At 61.2% G+C, this 15315-nt stretch overlaps 1 protein-coding gene across 1 annotated transcript in view; it reads right to left on the bottom strand.

The window, feature by feature from the left end:
- FBXW8 (F-box and WD repeat domain containing 8) overlaps positions 1-15315 on the bottom strand; it is an 86590-nt gene that overhangs the window by 49083 nt on the left and 22192 nt on the right. Inside the window, exons 4-5 of the mRNA XM_055147014.1 lie at positions 11893-11981; positions 799-956 (exon numbers count right to left, since the gene is read on the bottom strand). Of these exons, the coding sequence (XP_055002989.1) occupies positions 799-956; positions 11893-11981 (247 nt within the window). The remainder of the gene's footprint in view (positions 1-798; positions 957-11892; positions 11982-15315) is intronic.

Here is a 15315-nt window from a genome sequence, read left to right as displayed (position 1 = left end):
CCCACTCTCACCCGGCCCCGCACGTGCCAGGCGCTCGCCCACAACTCGCCCCGGGGGGGGGGCCGTGCCCGAGAGCCCCACCCCCGCCACCCGGGGACTTCGCGTCCAGGCGCCAGGAAGAGGAGGGCGCTGGCTTCCGGGTTTCTATCCCCCTCTTTGTCGGCAGATTATCGGTGTCTATTCATCCCCCTTTTCGCCGTACCCTTTGGACCGGGCAGAGAATAAAGGAAAAGGAGGCCAAGTATATTTAATATTTTACACCAAACAAGTTATTTGCTTAAGATGGCTTGGCCAGCCTCGCGCCTGGCACCAAACCCCAGGCCGATGGTTCCAGTAGGAATTAAACACCAGTTTTAATGGGTGCTGCGTTCCAAGGGCCCCGGTGCTTCCAGGGTGGCTGGCCAACCAGTTCACAGAGAGGCGAGAGTGCAGGGGGAGAGAGAGAGAGACAGAAAGTGTGTGTGTTCGCGTGCCTGTGTGTGTGTGCATGTGTGTGTGCGTGTGTGTGAGTGTATGCGTGTGTGTGCGTGTGTGTGTTCGCGTGCCTCTGTGTGTGTGCATGTGTGTGAGTGCATGTGTGCGTGTGTGTGCATGAGTGCATGTGTGTGTGCATGTGTGTGTTCGCATGTGTGTGCGTGTGCGTGTGTGTTCGAGTGCCTCTGTGTGTGTGCATGTGTGTGTGTGTGTGCGCGCGCGCACACACGCTCACACGTACAGACAGACGGTCAGATTCCCGGGGGAGCCGGCCACAGATGCTGGCTCCTCCCCTTGGCAGGGCAGCGGGCTGCGGGCACTCACCGTCCTCGTACGCGGCCACGGCCAGCGAGCTGTTTATCCGCACGAAGGAGACGTAGGGCTGCAGCCCGGGCTCGTCCTCGTCGTACTCCGACTCCAGGAAGGGCGCGACGTAGTCCCAGGTGCGCGTGTCCCACACCCGCACGTCCCCCGAGGTGTACCTGGAAGAGAAGGGGCACTTCAGCCGCGGAGCCCCCGCGGGACAGGCCGGCCCCCGCCCCAGGCGTGAGGGGCCGCCCGTGTCGGGAGACACCGTCCCCTCAGAAGGCCGAGCACGCACTCGAGAGCTGGCCATGTCTCACGCGCCCTGGAAGGAGGCCTGCACACGGGACAGGGCAGGCGGGCGGGGGGCCAGGACTCCCGGCCCACTGTGGGGAAACGAGCCTGAGCAACGCTGTTCCCCCTCTCCCTGCTCCCCTTCTCCCCCTCTCCTCCATCCCCTTCTCTCGCCCTCTCTGCATCTCTATCTCTCTGTCTCTGTCTCTGTCTCTCTCGAGTACACACACATGCGCGCAGATGCTAAGGCCTAATGGTCTTACAGGCACAGGCTTTCTAATCCCTCACCCATGCATCAGATTTGACTGATTAAAGTCCCTGAAGACTAATTGATTTGCTCAAACAATTAAATCTCGCCTTTAGCAGCCAGGCGCTGCTGCCTTCTCGAGAAAGCTCCCGCAGAAATGCACGGGTGTCCCTGGCTGACCCACTCGGAACGCAGGTGCCCCCTCTCCCGGGGCCCTGCCACGCCAGCAAGCGGCTCTGTCCAGCACGGCCTGGGGGGGACGGGCGCTGAGGATCCCGGCCCCGCAGCCGCCGCCCGCCACTGCCCGCCACAGAGCTGAGTCTCCCGCACCTGCTACGGGGGTCTGCAGTATGGGGAGAAATGCAGATTTGGGGGTCTGCTGGTTCCCCGCTCTAAGGGCAGGCGGGCACATGAGGGGGCTGGGGCCTCTCTTCCAGGCTTCCTGTCCCCACACCCAAAGGGCCGCACTGAACAAGGGAGTCGGGGGATCGTCTGGTTGCTGCTGTCCCTGCCACGCGACCCGGACGGGGTGCAGACCGACGGCTCGGGAGCACCCCGCGAAGAGCCAACGCACGACTCTGGAGGGCGCGTGGGCAGAGCCGCTTTCTCCTCCCATTTCTTTTCTTTTCTTCTCTTTTTTTTCTTTTTTAATGAATCACCGTGAGGTGCAGTTAAAGACTTACAAACTTTCCTGATTTGTAAGTCTCAGTCATGCCATGATCGAGTGCCCATCCCTCCTCCGGTGCCCGCTCTCCACCACCAGTGTCCCCAGTGTCCCTCCTGCCACCCCCCCCCCGCCTCTGTGGCAGGCACATTCCCTCTCCCTCTCTCTCCCTCTGGGTTTGCAATACGGGCAGCAAGTGGCCATGGTGTTTGGTCCATCGTCTCCTCTCAGCACGCACCTCCCGTTCCCCTCCGGTTTCTGCCACACCAGCCCCCCTGCCCGAGACTCCCGCAGCCTCCTTGCAGGGCAGAGTCGGGGGAGCGGTGGGGCGCAGGCGGAGAGAGAGGGGCGCCTTCTCAGGTGGGGCTGCCCTGGCCCTGGGCTCGCACCGACCCCTCCCAGGGCCACGTTCCCCTGGGAACCCGGCACTGGGTCACCGGGGCAGGGGTGCTACGGATTCCCAGCCCCCGGAGACCCGCGTCCCCATGTTCCCAGAGGGCAGCCAAGACTGACACGCACGGCCACGCGCCCTCCGCTCCCGGGCCACCTGCACCTGGGCCCCCGCGCTACCCCCATGAACCCAGCACCACTGACGCCCTCCCCAACCCAAAGTCCCCCTCTGGGGCCGCCGGACCTCAGCACCTTCCTCAGGGCTAGCAGTGAAGACGAGGTGGCCGGCTGGGGCGTCCACAACGCACAGCCCGACTGGCTGGGGACGCGCCACTCTCCCAGCCACTGCCCGCCGCAGTGCGGAGTCAGAGAGGCCTGTGACACACACCGCGCTCACCTTCGCCCCCTTGCAGTTACTTTCACGTGGATCAAGGCCGATCGCCACAAAAACAAGCTCAATTCTTTTTTTTTTTCCTTTTTGGGTCACACCCGGCGATGCACAGGGGTTACTCCTGGTTCTACACTCAGGAATTACCCCTGGCGGTGCTCAGGGGACCCTATGGGATGCTGGGATTCGAACCCGGGTCAGCTGCGTGCAAGGCAAACGCCCTACCTGCTGTGCTATCGCTCCAGCCCCCACAAGCTCAGTTCTTTTGGTAAGCGTTTGAGGGTGGTGATGCCCGTTTAAGTTCATGCCGATCTCCATGGCCAAACCCCAGACGTCCCGCAGCAGGTGACTGGGGGGCGGGGGCGGGGAAGGAGAAAGCAGGCTGTGTTCTCTCTGACGGGGACTGAGAAGCAAGCATCCCCCCTCAACGGGCACGGTAGGGCTCTGGCATCGGAAGGGGCCGACTCGGCGCCAGTGACTCCTGCGAAGGGAAGAGACTGGCGCTCGCTGAGGTGGGACCTGGACGGAGCCCTCACTGCGAGCTGAAAGCGCTTCCCCGCCCTGGCCCGGAGAACCGCTCTGGCGGGAGGGAGGCAAGTGGCTGATTTGTCTCCGGAGCTCCAGATGCCTTTGTGGCTGCCTAATGACAATTACGGGCGACCAATTAAGACAGGGCCGTGACAGTTGCATTGTCAGTGAGCTGCGGGCCGCGCTGATGGCCCTCTAATTAGTGGCTGTGCGGGTACGACTGAGGCCAACACGGCCGCTGCTCCAAGGACACTACAGGAAAACGGAGAGAGAAAGGGGCCTTTCTGCAAAGGAGGACGGTTGTCCCTGCCCGTGGCAGGGGCCCCGGGACCGTAGGACCCCCCCAGCCTCCGCCTCCATGCTCCCCAAGGTTGAGTCCAAAGAAACAGGGCAGAGCCCAGAGCTGAGTTTTTGTTGAAAGGACGGGAAGAGTCTCTCCAAAGCGCCACAGGCCGGAGCGACTGGCAGTCCAGATGATTCACCACCGCAGAGCGTTCACTGACACACTAGTAGGTCTCTAAGAAGCAGAATGCGTACTCGGACCCCTTCCATGCCCCCCACAAAAAAAAAAAGAACGAGCAGACACAGGCTGTTATAAAGCACCGTTAGGGCTGGAGCAACAGTACCGTGGGGAGGGCGCCTGCCTTGCACAGACTGACTGGATCAATCCCCAGCCCGGGAGCGAATCCCGAGTGCAGAGCCAGGAGTAACCCCGAGAATCACCAGGTGTGATCCAAAACGAGGGGGTAAGCACTTTTAACTGTTTTTCTCATCGACGTGGGGGTGCAGGCAAGGCAGGGCCAGCACCTGTCTGCTGACCAGCCTTTATCACAGGGCTCCCTGGCGACTGGGGGTGCTGGGGAATGTCCTGCTGAGTTTTAAATGCTGAGAAGCAAACGTAGGCGACCTCGGTGAGAAGGAAGGAGCATTCTGACAGCCCAGCTGAGACCCAAGAGGTCGCCCAGCTTTCCTTGCCCCCTTCCGCCAAGAGCCTCTCTACCTTCTGGGCCATCAGTGTCTTTAAATAAATACGGCTTTTAAGAACGGTCCTCACTGCAGTGCAATGTGGGGAATTGATCGTTCTCCATGCTGTGACTCAGACTTGCAGGCCTCGGTCCCTGCACCCTTTCATCAATCCCCCTCACATACAAGTGCGCGCATACACATGCATGCAGGCACATACACATGCATGCACACGTGCACACACATGTACCCGCACACATTTGCTCACATGTGTGCATGCAGACACACATGCATGTACACACAGGTGCGCACACATACATGTATGTGCACACATATGCATACACGTGTGCACGCACACGCATGTTCGCACACATGCACGCACACATCCGCACATTATATACAGCATCCGTGGTTCAACTGGAAGGCACGAGCGAGGCAAGTGGCCCAGTGCTGGCAGGCAGTGCGGGCTGGGCACACCTGCCACAGGTGCTTCTCAGGGGCCGTAGGACGCCATCGGCAATGGCTCCCACCCACAGTCCCCCAGGAGAAGACACAAGCCCGCACCCAGCAGCTCCAACAAGCGCCCTGGGGTGAGGCCTCGGGCTGGGAATGTGACCAGCAGGTCACGCTGTGGTGGAGGCGTGGGGAGCACCCACACCCGCCCGCTGGAAACCAGATTCAGCGAATGTATACGCTGCCCGCCGCCCGCTCCCCACACCTCCGGGGTTCTCGGCTGGACAACCCGGCCGGCTCGGGCGTGCGGGAGGGAAGCCCCGGGCCCCGCCCTCCCCCGCAGCGTCCCACAGCCAGGGGCGTCCTGCCCGCCTCTCCTCTGGGTCTTCTCGGTCCTCCCGAGCCAGGAATGTGCCTCCCCGCGCGGGCAGAGGCTGGGGGCCGGCACACCTCTGGGCTCGGCCCCGGGGAGCAAAGGAACCTGCGGCTCAGGCTCAGGAGACGGAAGTGCCGTAACGCCTACAGAGCTGGAGCCCGGAGCGGTAGGACGGCGGGGAGGGCACCTGCCTGGCACGCGGCCGGCCCAGGTTTGATCCCGGCACCCCGTACGGTCCCCGGAGCCCTCCAGGAGCGATCCCTGAGCCCAGAGCCAGGAGTCAGCCCTGAGCACTGCCAGGTGTGGCCCCACCACGCACAAGTCCACAGCGCGCCTCGAGAGGACAGCCCTCCCAGTGCAAAGACCCCCGTTCCGAGACACCTCAATGTCTGAGCCCGCAGAAGCCCGAGAAACTGTGCACCTCGCTCCCTCCTTTCCTCGGGAGCGCCGAAGACGACCGATCAATGGAATCGAGAGTATTTACTGTTTTCGATGAAACATGACTGGGTCGTATTATGCAATTAACAAAATGAACCCCAGTCCACAGCCCCGTCTTTCTGCGAAAATGCACCGCTGCAAACAGCCCGGGGAAGCGTAAGACGCATCAATTGAAAAATAATGAAGCTCTTAATGGACCTTGCGAGGGAGATGCACTACACACTTAAAACTGTTTTCCATACATCTTGGTTAATCACAATCAATAGCCCGGAGCCGCTGGCGGCCGTGCAGGCCTCTGGAGCTGAGGCCCGGCCCGGCGCTCCTTGGAGAGCCCGAGACGGGTAAATGCAGTCATGAGCTCACCAGTATTTATTCGGGCCGTCCTGGAGCTCCGTCGTGACGGCGATAATGAATGTTGCGCTCTCCTGAAGGCGCTTATCGATACCTTACCTCAGACTTATTTACCAGAAGGGCACGGCTGCCGCGTGGCCTAACACTAAATACAGAAGATTCTCAAGTATTTTGAAAAGGAGGTCCCCAGCGGGTGGGAGCGAGCTCCTTCTGGGAAACCATCCACGGTCATAACCAGTGGCCGCACAAAATCTGTATGAAAGCAGGCTGGGAGGAAAACAGCCAAGAGAAAAGGTGTGTGTGTGGGGGGGGGGCTGGAGCAATAGCACAGCGGGTAGGGCGTTTGCCTTGCACGCGGCCGACCCGGGTTCGAATCCCAGCATCCCATATGGTCCCCGGAGCATTGCTGAGTGTGACCCAAAAAGAAAAAAAAAAGAAAAAAGAAAAGGTGCGTGTGTGTTTTTTCCTTCAAGGAGCCCACGAGAAAGCGTGTCCAGTAAGGACCCAAGAGGGGTGACATTTGTCTAAACAAACCCGTATCCCGCGCGTGTGCCCGCAGCACACCCATCGTCCCGAGAGCCACGCGGGAATCCGAAGGTCTGCTCCATCTACGCGTGTGAGATGAGAGCGTGGGGAGGAGAGACGGTTTGAGAATTCAGAGCAGACCCTACCTCCGACCGAGGCCGAAGGCCCACACCCCAGAGGGCAGAGCGGGGAGGCAGGGCCCGGGAACCTCCTCGGGCAGAGAAGAGAGCCGGGGTCCTGCAGGAGTCAGTGGTGGTCTTCCTGCCCTCTGGGGGGAGCGCCAAGCCGCAGTTCCAGCTCCCTCTGGCACCGGCGGGAACTGCACCCTAGTGAGGGACGCCGCTGGAGGGAGAAAGCCACTGAGGATGTAGCACTGTATCACTGTCATCCTGTTGCTCATCGATTTGCTTGAGCGGGCACCAGTAACGTCTCCATTGTGAGACTTGTTGTTACTGTTTTTGGCATATGAAATACGCACGGGGAGCTTGCCAGGCTCTGCCATGCAGGCGGGACACTCTTGGTAGCTTGCCGGGCTCTCCAAGAGGGACAAAGGAATCGAACCCAGGTCAGCGGCGTGCAAGGTAAACATCCTACTCCCTGTGCTATCGCTCCACTGAGGATGTGGAAGGGAAAAACCCTGCCCAAATTAAGAGGTGCTTAATTTTTTGGAGGGGGGGCTGGGGGGCACACTCAGGGATGCTCAGGCGCTACCCTGGCTTGACACTCAGCAGGTACTCCTACTGGTGCTGGGAGGAATGTATGGGATGCCAGGGATCGAACCTGGGTCGGCCACATGCAAGGCCAGGGCTGCACTACCTCTCCAGCCCCCGAGGTGCTCGGTACCTCTGCAGGCTGAGAGGGGCGACGGCCAGCTGCAGAGAAGGGCCAGCAGAGACCACGCAGGGTCACAGGTCTGCAGGGGCCGGGAGGGGCGGTGGCAGCCCAGCCCCCCCCCCCCCCACACACACACGTATGCACAATGCCGGGCATCTGAGAGGAGCCATAGGTGAGCGGAGGGGGCTGGGTCTCCAGGGAGCCCCCAGGAATGATCTTCTCTGGCTGAGCTTTACCTGAGCACCCCCGGCCCCCTTCCCCAGGCCGACTCGGGGTTCCGCCGGGGCACGAGCCCGGAGAAAGAACAGTCCTGAGCCTGCAGCACGGGCCGGACAGACAGACAGACGCCCGGCCTGTCTCCTCAGGGGGAAACGCTTCGTTGGGAATGCTCTCTAGGAGAGACGACAAGCGAGAGCAGGACAGCTGTGCTTCCTGTCGTGATGAGCAGGGACCCCCGCCACAGCACCAGCACGGGGACGAAGCCACTGGGCCTCCGAGACCCGGCAGCAGCGCCCCAGTCCCGAGAGAGATGGTGCGGGCCGGGGCGGGGGGTGGGGGGCTCCCAACAGAAGTTCTACCCCGCAGAGAAAGGACAGTCTTAGCTGGAACTGCGGGGATGGTGTGGTCTCATCTGAACACAATGCAGTTCCCGGCACTGCTGGGGGTGACAGTGACACAAAACCCACTGCTCGCAACAGCAAGGAGGAGACAGGGCGCTGGAACCTGCTGGAACTTCCGTATCATTTCCATGGAGCCAAATAAGGTGTGTGTGTGTGTGTGTGTGTGTGTGTGTGAGAGAGAGAGAGAGAGAGAGAGAGAGAGAGAGAGAGAGAGAGAGAGAAAGAGAGAGAGAGCAGAGAGAGAGAGAAAGAGAGAGAGGGGAGAGAGAGGAGAGAGAGAGGAGATAGAGAGAGAGAGGGGAGAGAGAGAGGAGAGAGACAGAGAGAGGAGAGAGAGAGCGCGAGAGAGCGAGAGAGAGGAGAGAGGAGAGAGAGAAAGAGAGAGGAGAGAGAGAGGAGAGAGAGAGAGAGAGGAGAGGGAGAGAGAGAAAGAGAGAGAAGTGCCCGGAAGGGCCCTGCACTGCCCGAAGCTACATTAAGGAGTGCGGGTGCCCAGGGCCCGAGGGGAGGTGGGGGAAGGGCCCCAGCCCAGGGCCCGGCCTCGGGCAGGGACACTCTGGAGAGGTCACACAATCTCGGCCTGGCGAACAGGAAAGATTCACCCCCCAAGCCACGGGCTCCACCTGTGGGAGCCGCGCCCAGCACCGACCAGCTGTGGCAGGACAACGGGAGGGCTCTGCTACGGCACACAGGACTGGACTTTAGAGTCTCTGTGACAAACGAGTGTGGTTGTGTCACTCAGGCTCCCAAACCCAAAAACTACTGGTCCACAGCAATTGGGAAGGATGTACGTGGGTGCTTAGAAGGTTCAAGATGATCTCAAAGTGCAACAGCCGTATCAAACAGATGCTCCGGGGAAGCGGGGACATCAGTGCTCCTCCCGGGCCCTCACTGGCAGGAGCGGGCAGCGGGCAGTGCGCGCATCTGGCCAGGAGGAGACCAGCCTGGGGCAGGCCGTCAAGACGGGGACTGGGCCGGAAGCCGGAGCAACAGGACAGTGTGTATGTGTGTGTGTGTGTGGGGGGGGGGGGTCGCTTGTTCTGCATGTGGCCGACCCGGGTTTGGTCTCCGGAGTCCCACCAGGAGTGATCCTTGAGCACAGAACCAGAGTAAGGCCTGAGCACCAGCACGTGGCCCCCCAAAACTAAACAAATACAAAGGAAGGGAGGGAGAGGGGGAGGAGAAGGGAGGGGAGGGGGGAAGGGCAGGGAGGGAAGGGAGAAGAGGGAGGGAGGAAAAGGAAGAGAGGGGAGGGGAGAGGGAAGGGCTGGAAGGGAGGAGGGTAGGATGAGGGAGGGAGGGGAGTTAAGGGGAGGGGAGGGAGCTCTCTGAGGGGCATGAAAACGCTCTGGGCGGGCAGTGGAGTCTGCTTCCACACCTGGCGAGCACGCTGACACTCGTGGACAGCTGAGGCGCACACACGGGCACACATCGCGGGTCTGAACTCCCTCCAGTGAAATAAAACAAGACGCGCTCAGGGGTCACCAAGCAGAGTGTGTGGGCAAAGTGAAGGGCGCCAGGGGCAGTGATGGAGAGAGAGAAGTGGAAACCCTCCCTGGGGCTCTCAGGGGGGTGCACGCCCCCACACCCCCCGCACCAGTGCCACTCGGGTTCCGTGTGAAAAGATGAGGAGGAAAGCAGAGAAGAGAAAGCGCCAATTCAGGGGCTGGCCGGAGCGAGACCGCCCGGGCCCCAGCAGCACAATTCCAGACCCCGACGGAGCCTCGTGGGTACCTGAGAGCGCCCCAGGCTGGCCCCCACCCTCCTGCCAGCCGCAACTCTGCGTCATAGGTTGCAAAGCAAAAACGTGGAAAAGTAAGCTTCCAAATTACACTTGTGTTGAGAGAGAGAGAGAGACAGAGAGAGAGGGAGAGAGAGAGAGAGAGGGAAAAAGAGATTAGGGAGCGAGAGAATCAGGAAGGGAAACAGAAAAATAAGCAGAGCAAGGGAAGGGCCAGCGGCAGACAGGGCGAGGCGGCCACTGTCTCTTTAAGGAGCCCCTCGGAGAGGCGGGCGTGGTGGGAGCCTGGTGAATACGACATTGATTGGGGATGAGGCAACCACAAACACCGCTGTCTCAAATGAAAAGGGATTCAAGATCTGACCCAGAAAACAAGCATCGTAACCGCCAGATGAAACTTTAATGATGAACACAAGATGCTGTACACAGAAGCATGGCTGGAACATCTGCCGGGCGGCGTGCCGGGCGGGTCTCTGGGAGAGAGGGGCGGCCAGGAGCCTCTCTGCCCGCAGATCAAGTTGCAGCTGATCGATGGCCTGACTCCACCATCACTTTGCTCCTGGCCCGAGCGCGCCCGGCCGACCTCCAGGGAGCCCGGGCAGGGAGGAGGCGGCGGGCGGCCCCTGGGCTTGCTCCCAGCTCCCCTGTCTACCTCAGACCCGTGGCTCCTGGAGTGCGGGCACAGGATTCTGTCCCCAGGTGTCTTCTGACACGCGGAGGGAGCCTCGGAGCCAGATGGGTCCAAGGAGCTTCCGGGTTCCAGGGGGATTTCAGAACTCTGGGTGCACAGGAAACCAGGAAGCAGGGTGGGTGGGGGCCCACGTGCCAGCGGGGGCAGCAGCCTGAAGCCGGCTCAGGGCGGGTGGAGGGAAAGTCAGGCTTCCCGTCCTCGTCTGTCCACACCAAACCGCTCGGCAGCTGCCCGGAGGAAGGGTTCCAGCCAGAAAGCACAGGCTGAAGGGAAACGTTCCACCTGGTATTTCTTTGTTCTTCTCTTTTTGCATCACACCGGCGTTGCACAGAGGCTCCTCCTGGCTCTGCACTCGGGAATCACTCCTGGCGGTGCTCGGGGGACCCTATGGGATGCCGGGGATCGAACCCGGGTCGGCCTCGTGCAAGGCAAACGCCCTCCCCGCTGTGCTATCGCTCCGGCCCCACCACCTGGTATTTCTTGTCCAAAGCAAAACTGTTTCTTCTGCGGGCCGGAGCAACAGCACGACGGGTAAGGTGTCGGCCTCGCACACGGCCAACCCGGGCTCCATCCCCGGCACCACATACGGTCCCCGGAGCCCACGAGGAGGAATCTCTGAGCTCAGAGCCTGGACTAAGCCTTGAGCACTGCTGGGTGAGGCTCCAAAACAGAAGCATAAAAAAGCCTTTTCCCTAAGCACTGCTGCCAGATGTTACAGAAATCTCCTTGGAGTTTTGATCCAAACACTGCTTTATTAAGTACGCTTCTTCCATGTGCCTTTTTTCTTTTTTGGCTTTTTGGGGTCACACCCAGCGATGCACGGGGGTTGCTCCTTGCTCTGCACTCAGGAATTACTCCCGGCAGTGCTCGGGGGACCCTATGGGGGACCAAGTGGGAAGTGCACTTCTCGTCTCTTTAAAGAAAAAGACTGGCCGGCTCGGGGTTGCTGAGCTCATGGGGTCTCCCTCCTCCCGGCAGGGACCTCCCCTGGTGGCCCTCCCTGAAGCCGGCGAGACGTAACGCCTCTCCCACCACGGCACCTGGCATCCCGTCTGACCCCGTGGTGGCTCAAGGCAGCATCTTAGTCCCAAAGGGAAACTGATCTTCACGGTGCCCCTTACACCCTAAACCCCGCCGGCAGGAAAACACGAAGAACTCGTGAAAGTGGTTTTTGAAAGGGGCTCTAAAGAAGCTACAGTTAAATTTCTTGGCCCCCGAGAGAAACGCAGAGCCAGTTTCAGGAGAGGGTCGGGAGCGGGTCGCGCTGGGCGATGGACGGGCGGGAGGGTGCTTTTGGCCACGGTCCCTCCCACTAACAATGCCTTCAGAATGGGGTGGGGGTGAGGGGGGCCGCAGAAGAACAGCTTCCTGCTTGGACCGACGGTTCCTGCTGGGCTGTTTCGGTGTGTTCATAAAGGAGAGGGCCCTGGCCTTAAAGAACATCTAACACAACCCGAACCAGGAGACGCGCGGAGACAAACGGGAAGGAACCTTCCGGAACTCTCCGGCGCCCCCACCAAGGCCGGGCCTTTCTGGGCTCAGTGACGGGGCTGCTCGGGGCGTGCAGGCGGTTCTCCCCGGACGACGAGCACGCGCACGCGCGGCGGCTTACCCGGCGACGACGACGCCGTCATGGGAATGCACGTCACACAGCACCGCGTCGGGGATGTGCTCCAGCTCGCTCACGGCACCTTTGCGTTTCTGCGTGGGGAAAAGGGGGCGCGTTGGTACTCTCCACGGGGCCGCGCCTGCGCGTCCGCCCACACCGCCCGTGGCCCTGACCGTGCTGCTCACGATGGGACCGGTCCCCGGGCTCCAAGCCAGAGGCACGGGATGAAGGAGACGTTCCTGAGTTTAGGCCACTGCAGGGGAGGGGAGGTTCGAGATATTTTATGTGCTAACCACCTCTTAGCTTTGGATAAAATAAAAAGGCAATTAAACAGACAGACAAAACACAAGAGCCAGGGGGTGGGGTGGGGGAAGGAAGAACCCAGGACACTATTTCTAATGGAAAGATCCGAGGCTCATAGAAATGGTATTTACAGCAGGGCGTTTGCCTTGCACGCGGCCGACCCGGTTCAATTCCCAACATCCCATAGGGTCCCCTGAGCACTGCCAGGAGTCATTCCTGAGTGCAGAGCCAGGAGTGACCCCTGTGCATCGCCAGGTGTGACCCAAAAAGAAAAGAAAAAAAAAAGGTATTTATAGCAGACCCTACGGCCCAGCTCACAACAGACCTGCGGAGGGACCCAGTGGCTAGCAGGAGAGAGGAGAAGGGGTGGATTTCCCCCTCTCTGCCCATCTGTAACTTTGTAATTATTGGTACCATGAGAAGTAGCATCATTTTAAAATCTACCTGATTTTGCGGCTGGAGCGATAGCACAGCGGGCAGGGTGTTTGCCTTGCACGCGGCCAACCCGGGTTTGACCCCCAGCATCCCACAGGGTCCCCTGAGCACCGCCAGGAGTAATTCCTGAGTTGCAGAGCCGGGAATAACCCCTGAGCATATGTGCATAGCCAGGTGTGACCCCCCCAGAAAAAAATCTACCTGATTTTTTAAAAATAAAGAGACACCTGGAGGAATACAAAGTATTTACTTGTGAGGTGCTGGGAAGTGCAAGGCAGCAGTTAAGCCAAAAAAAAAAAAAAGTGCGTGCTGGGGGGGGGGGGGCTGGGGTTGTTACTGCCAGCTCAGTGGTCCAGCCATGCCTCGGGGCCCTGCGGGCGGGGACCAGACCGGGAACCAGACCGAGAAAGCAGCACACAGCCCAGGAAACAGCGTGAGCGCCATGATCGGCTCTGAGCAGACGGCGATGCTCCCACGTGGCCGCTGTTACCGTGCCGGGGGCCGAAGGTGTCTGCATGACAGGCTGCCTCCAGCCAGGGGCCGAGGAACAACCGAGGCAGGTCCACAGGGAGTGGGCATGTGTGGGGGGGGCTGTCGTCGCCCGGGTGGGGGCCTCTGTCAGGTGTGTAGGCTGAGGAACGCGCCCTGGGGAGCCTGGGTACTGGCAGAGGAGCAGCTCCGAGAGAGCGTCGGCGTGCTGAGGCCGTGGGCCAGTTTTCGGACCCAGACTTCCTCCCCGAAGCCACCCCAGCCCTGTCAGCCCGGTACGTAGAGAGATCCCGGCATGCCCCCGGAACGTGGATGCTGAGGCCCCCGAGAGTCCCGCCAACGGCGTCTCAGACCGTTTCCGCGCTGGTGCCAAGTGCAGGTCCGAGTCGGTCTGTGGGTGTGTAAGGCATCTCCGCCAGAGAGGGGGAGCGAAGAACTCTGGGGTCTTTCTGGGGGGGTCCTCAGATACAGCTAGCAAGATGCCACCCCAGATCGCCCCGTTCCTGCAGTCGACCAGAGAGAGCAAGACCCACGTGGCGCGAACCCCTCTGGACGCCTTGGAGAGGTTCCCGGACACGCTGAGGCTATGGGGCAGAATAAAGCCAGACTCTCCAAGACCGCTATCTGGCTAAGTGCTGATGGGTGGGGGAGGAAGAGAGAGAGTGGAAGAGAAAGAAGGGGGAAGAGAGAGGGGGGAAGAGAGAGAGTGGAAGAGAAAGAAGGGGGAAGAGAGAGGGGGGAAGAGAGAGGGGAGAGAGAGAGGGAGAGAGGGAGAGGGAGAGGGAGAATCCTGGTGAATGCTGAAAGAAATCCCCCGACTCCGGGACCCCCAGAACTTGTCCATGAAGACCCTTGAGCCTCATCAGCGGGCATTGGGCAGCGTCGGGCACACCCTGACCCCCAGCCTGCTCGGCCCCCCTGGGAGGAGACAGGGCAGGAGGCGCAGAGCAGGAGGCTCTCCCCACTGGAGTCGGGAGTCCAGGGGCACTGTGGAGGCTCTCGCTGACCACCCCGTGATGTCCTCGCCATCAGGGACGGGAGACGGGCCTGGTCCCCAGAGAGGCTCCCCGCTCTGCTGCGGTCCAGCCCCGCGCAGGCCCTGACAGCCAGCCCAGGGCACTGGCCCTAGTGGAAGGACGCCAGCGGCTGCTCCCACCGAGCATGCCCAGCCCCAGCGGCCACTGGTGCCCGGCTGAGGGCCCCGAGCGAGGCACTGCCTGTCCTTCGGGAGCTGTGCGGGCGGCGGGAGGGGCAGCCAGGCCTATGGCACTGGTCGGTGGGAGGGTCGCAGTGGCCCGGAGGCACACAGTGCCGGAGGTGGGGGCGTCGGTGCCATCCTGCGCCCTGCTCCGGACAGCTCGTTCCCAGAGACACTTCCTCGTGTGAAACGGGGCTGCAACCCAGTATGTTGGTGGCCACCGGGAAGTGGCAGACGGGAGGGACGGGAGCCGGGGGGAAGCGGAGACAGACTCAGAGACCCTGAAGGGCCTGGGCCAGGACAGAATGAGTGGGGGCGGCTCCTCCTGCATGCGGCCGGCGCTTCTGCTCTGGGGCCCCCCCGGAGTTAGTGAGGCCAAGGGGCTGGGGGGGGGCTGAACTCTGCAGCAGGGAAGCAACAGGCACCCCCAACCCTAACTGGCTCTCCCCGCCCCGGAACAGCAAGGTGCTCCGAGATGGTGCAGGGGAGAGTGGGGAGGGTGGGGCCCAGGAAAGGGTACGTCTGAGGCCCTGGGATGGAGCCCTGCCCCCGCCCCCACCACCCGCAGACACCAGGGGTGTCCTCCCCACAACAATGAAAATGAAAAAGGAGGTGCCCGGCCACGGCGGGGGGGGGGGGGGAGGGCGCTTGCCTCACACATGCCCGAGCCGGGTTGGATCTCTGGCACCCTAGAGGGTCCCCCCAAGCCCTCCTAGGAATAAGCCCTGATGAGCACCGAGTAGGTGCCACCCCAAGCCCCACACCGCCCAGAAAAATGCAAAATCGAATTAAAAAAATAAATAAATAAAGGGGGGGGGCTGGAGCGATAGCACATCGGGGAGGGCGTTTGCCTTGAATGAGGCCGACCCGGGTTTGAGTCCCAGCATCCCATAGGGTCCCCTGAGCACCACCAGGAGCAATTCCTGAGTGCGTGAGCCAGGAGTGACCCCTGTGCATCGCCGGGTGTGACCCAAAAAGGCAAAAAAAGAGAAAAAAGAAAG

The sequence above is a fragment of the Sorex araneus genome, chromosome 9 (assembly GCF_027595985.1).
Source record: "Sorex araneus isolate mSorAra2 chromosome 9, mSorAra2.pri, whole genome shotgun sequence".
NCBI classification, from domain to species: domain Eukaryota; kingdom Metazoa; phylum Chordata; class Mammalia; order Eulipotyphla; family Soricidae; genus Sorex; species Sorex araneus.
Note: the sequence above shows the minus strand (reverse complement) of the source record. Positions and strands in the feature narration are given on the sequence as shown.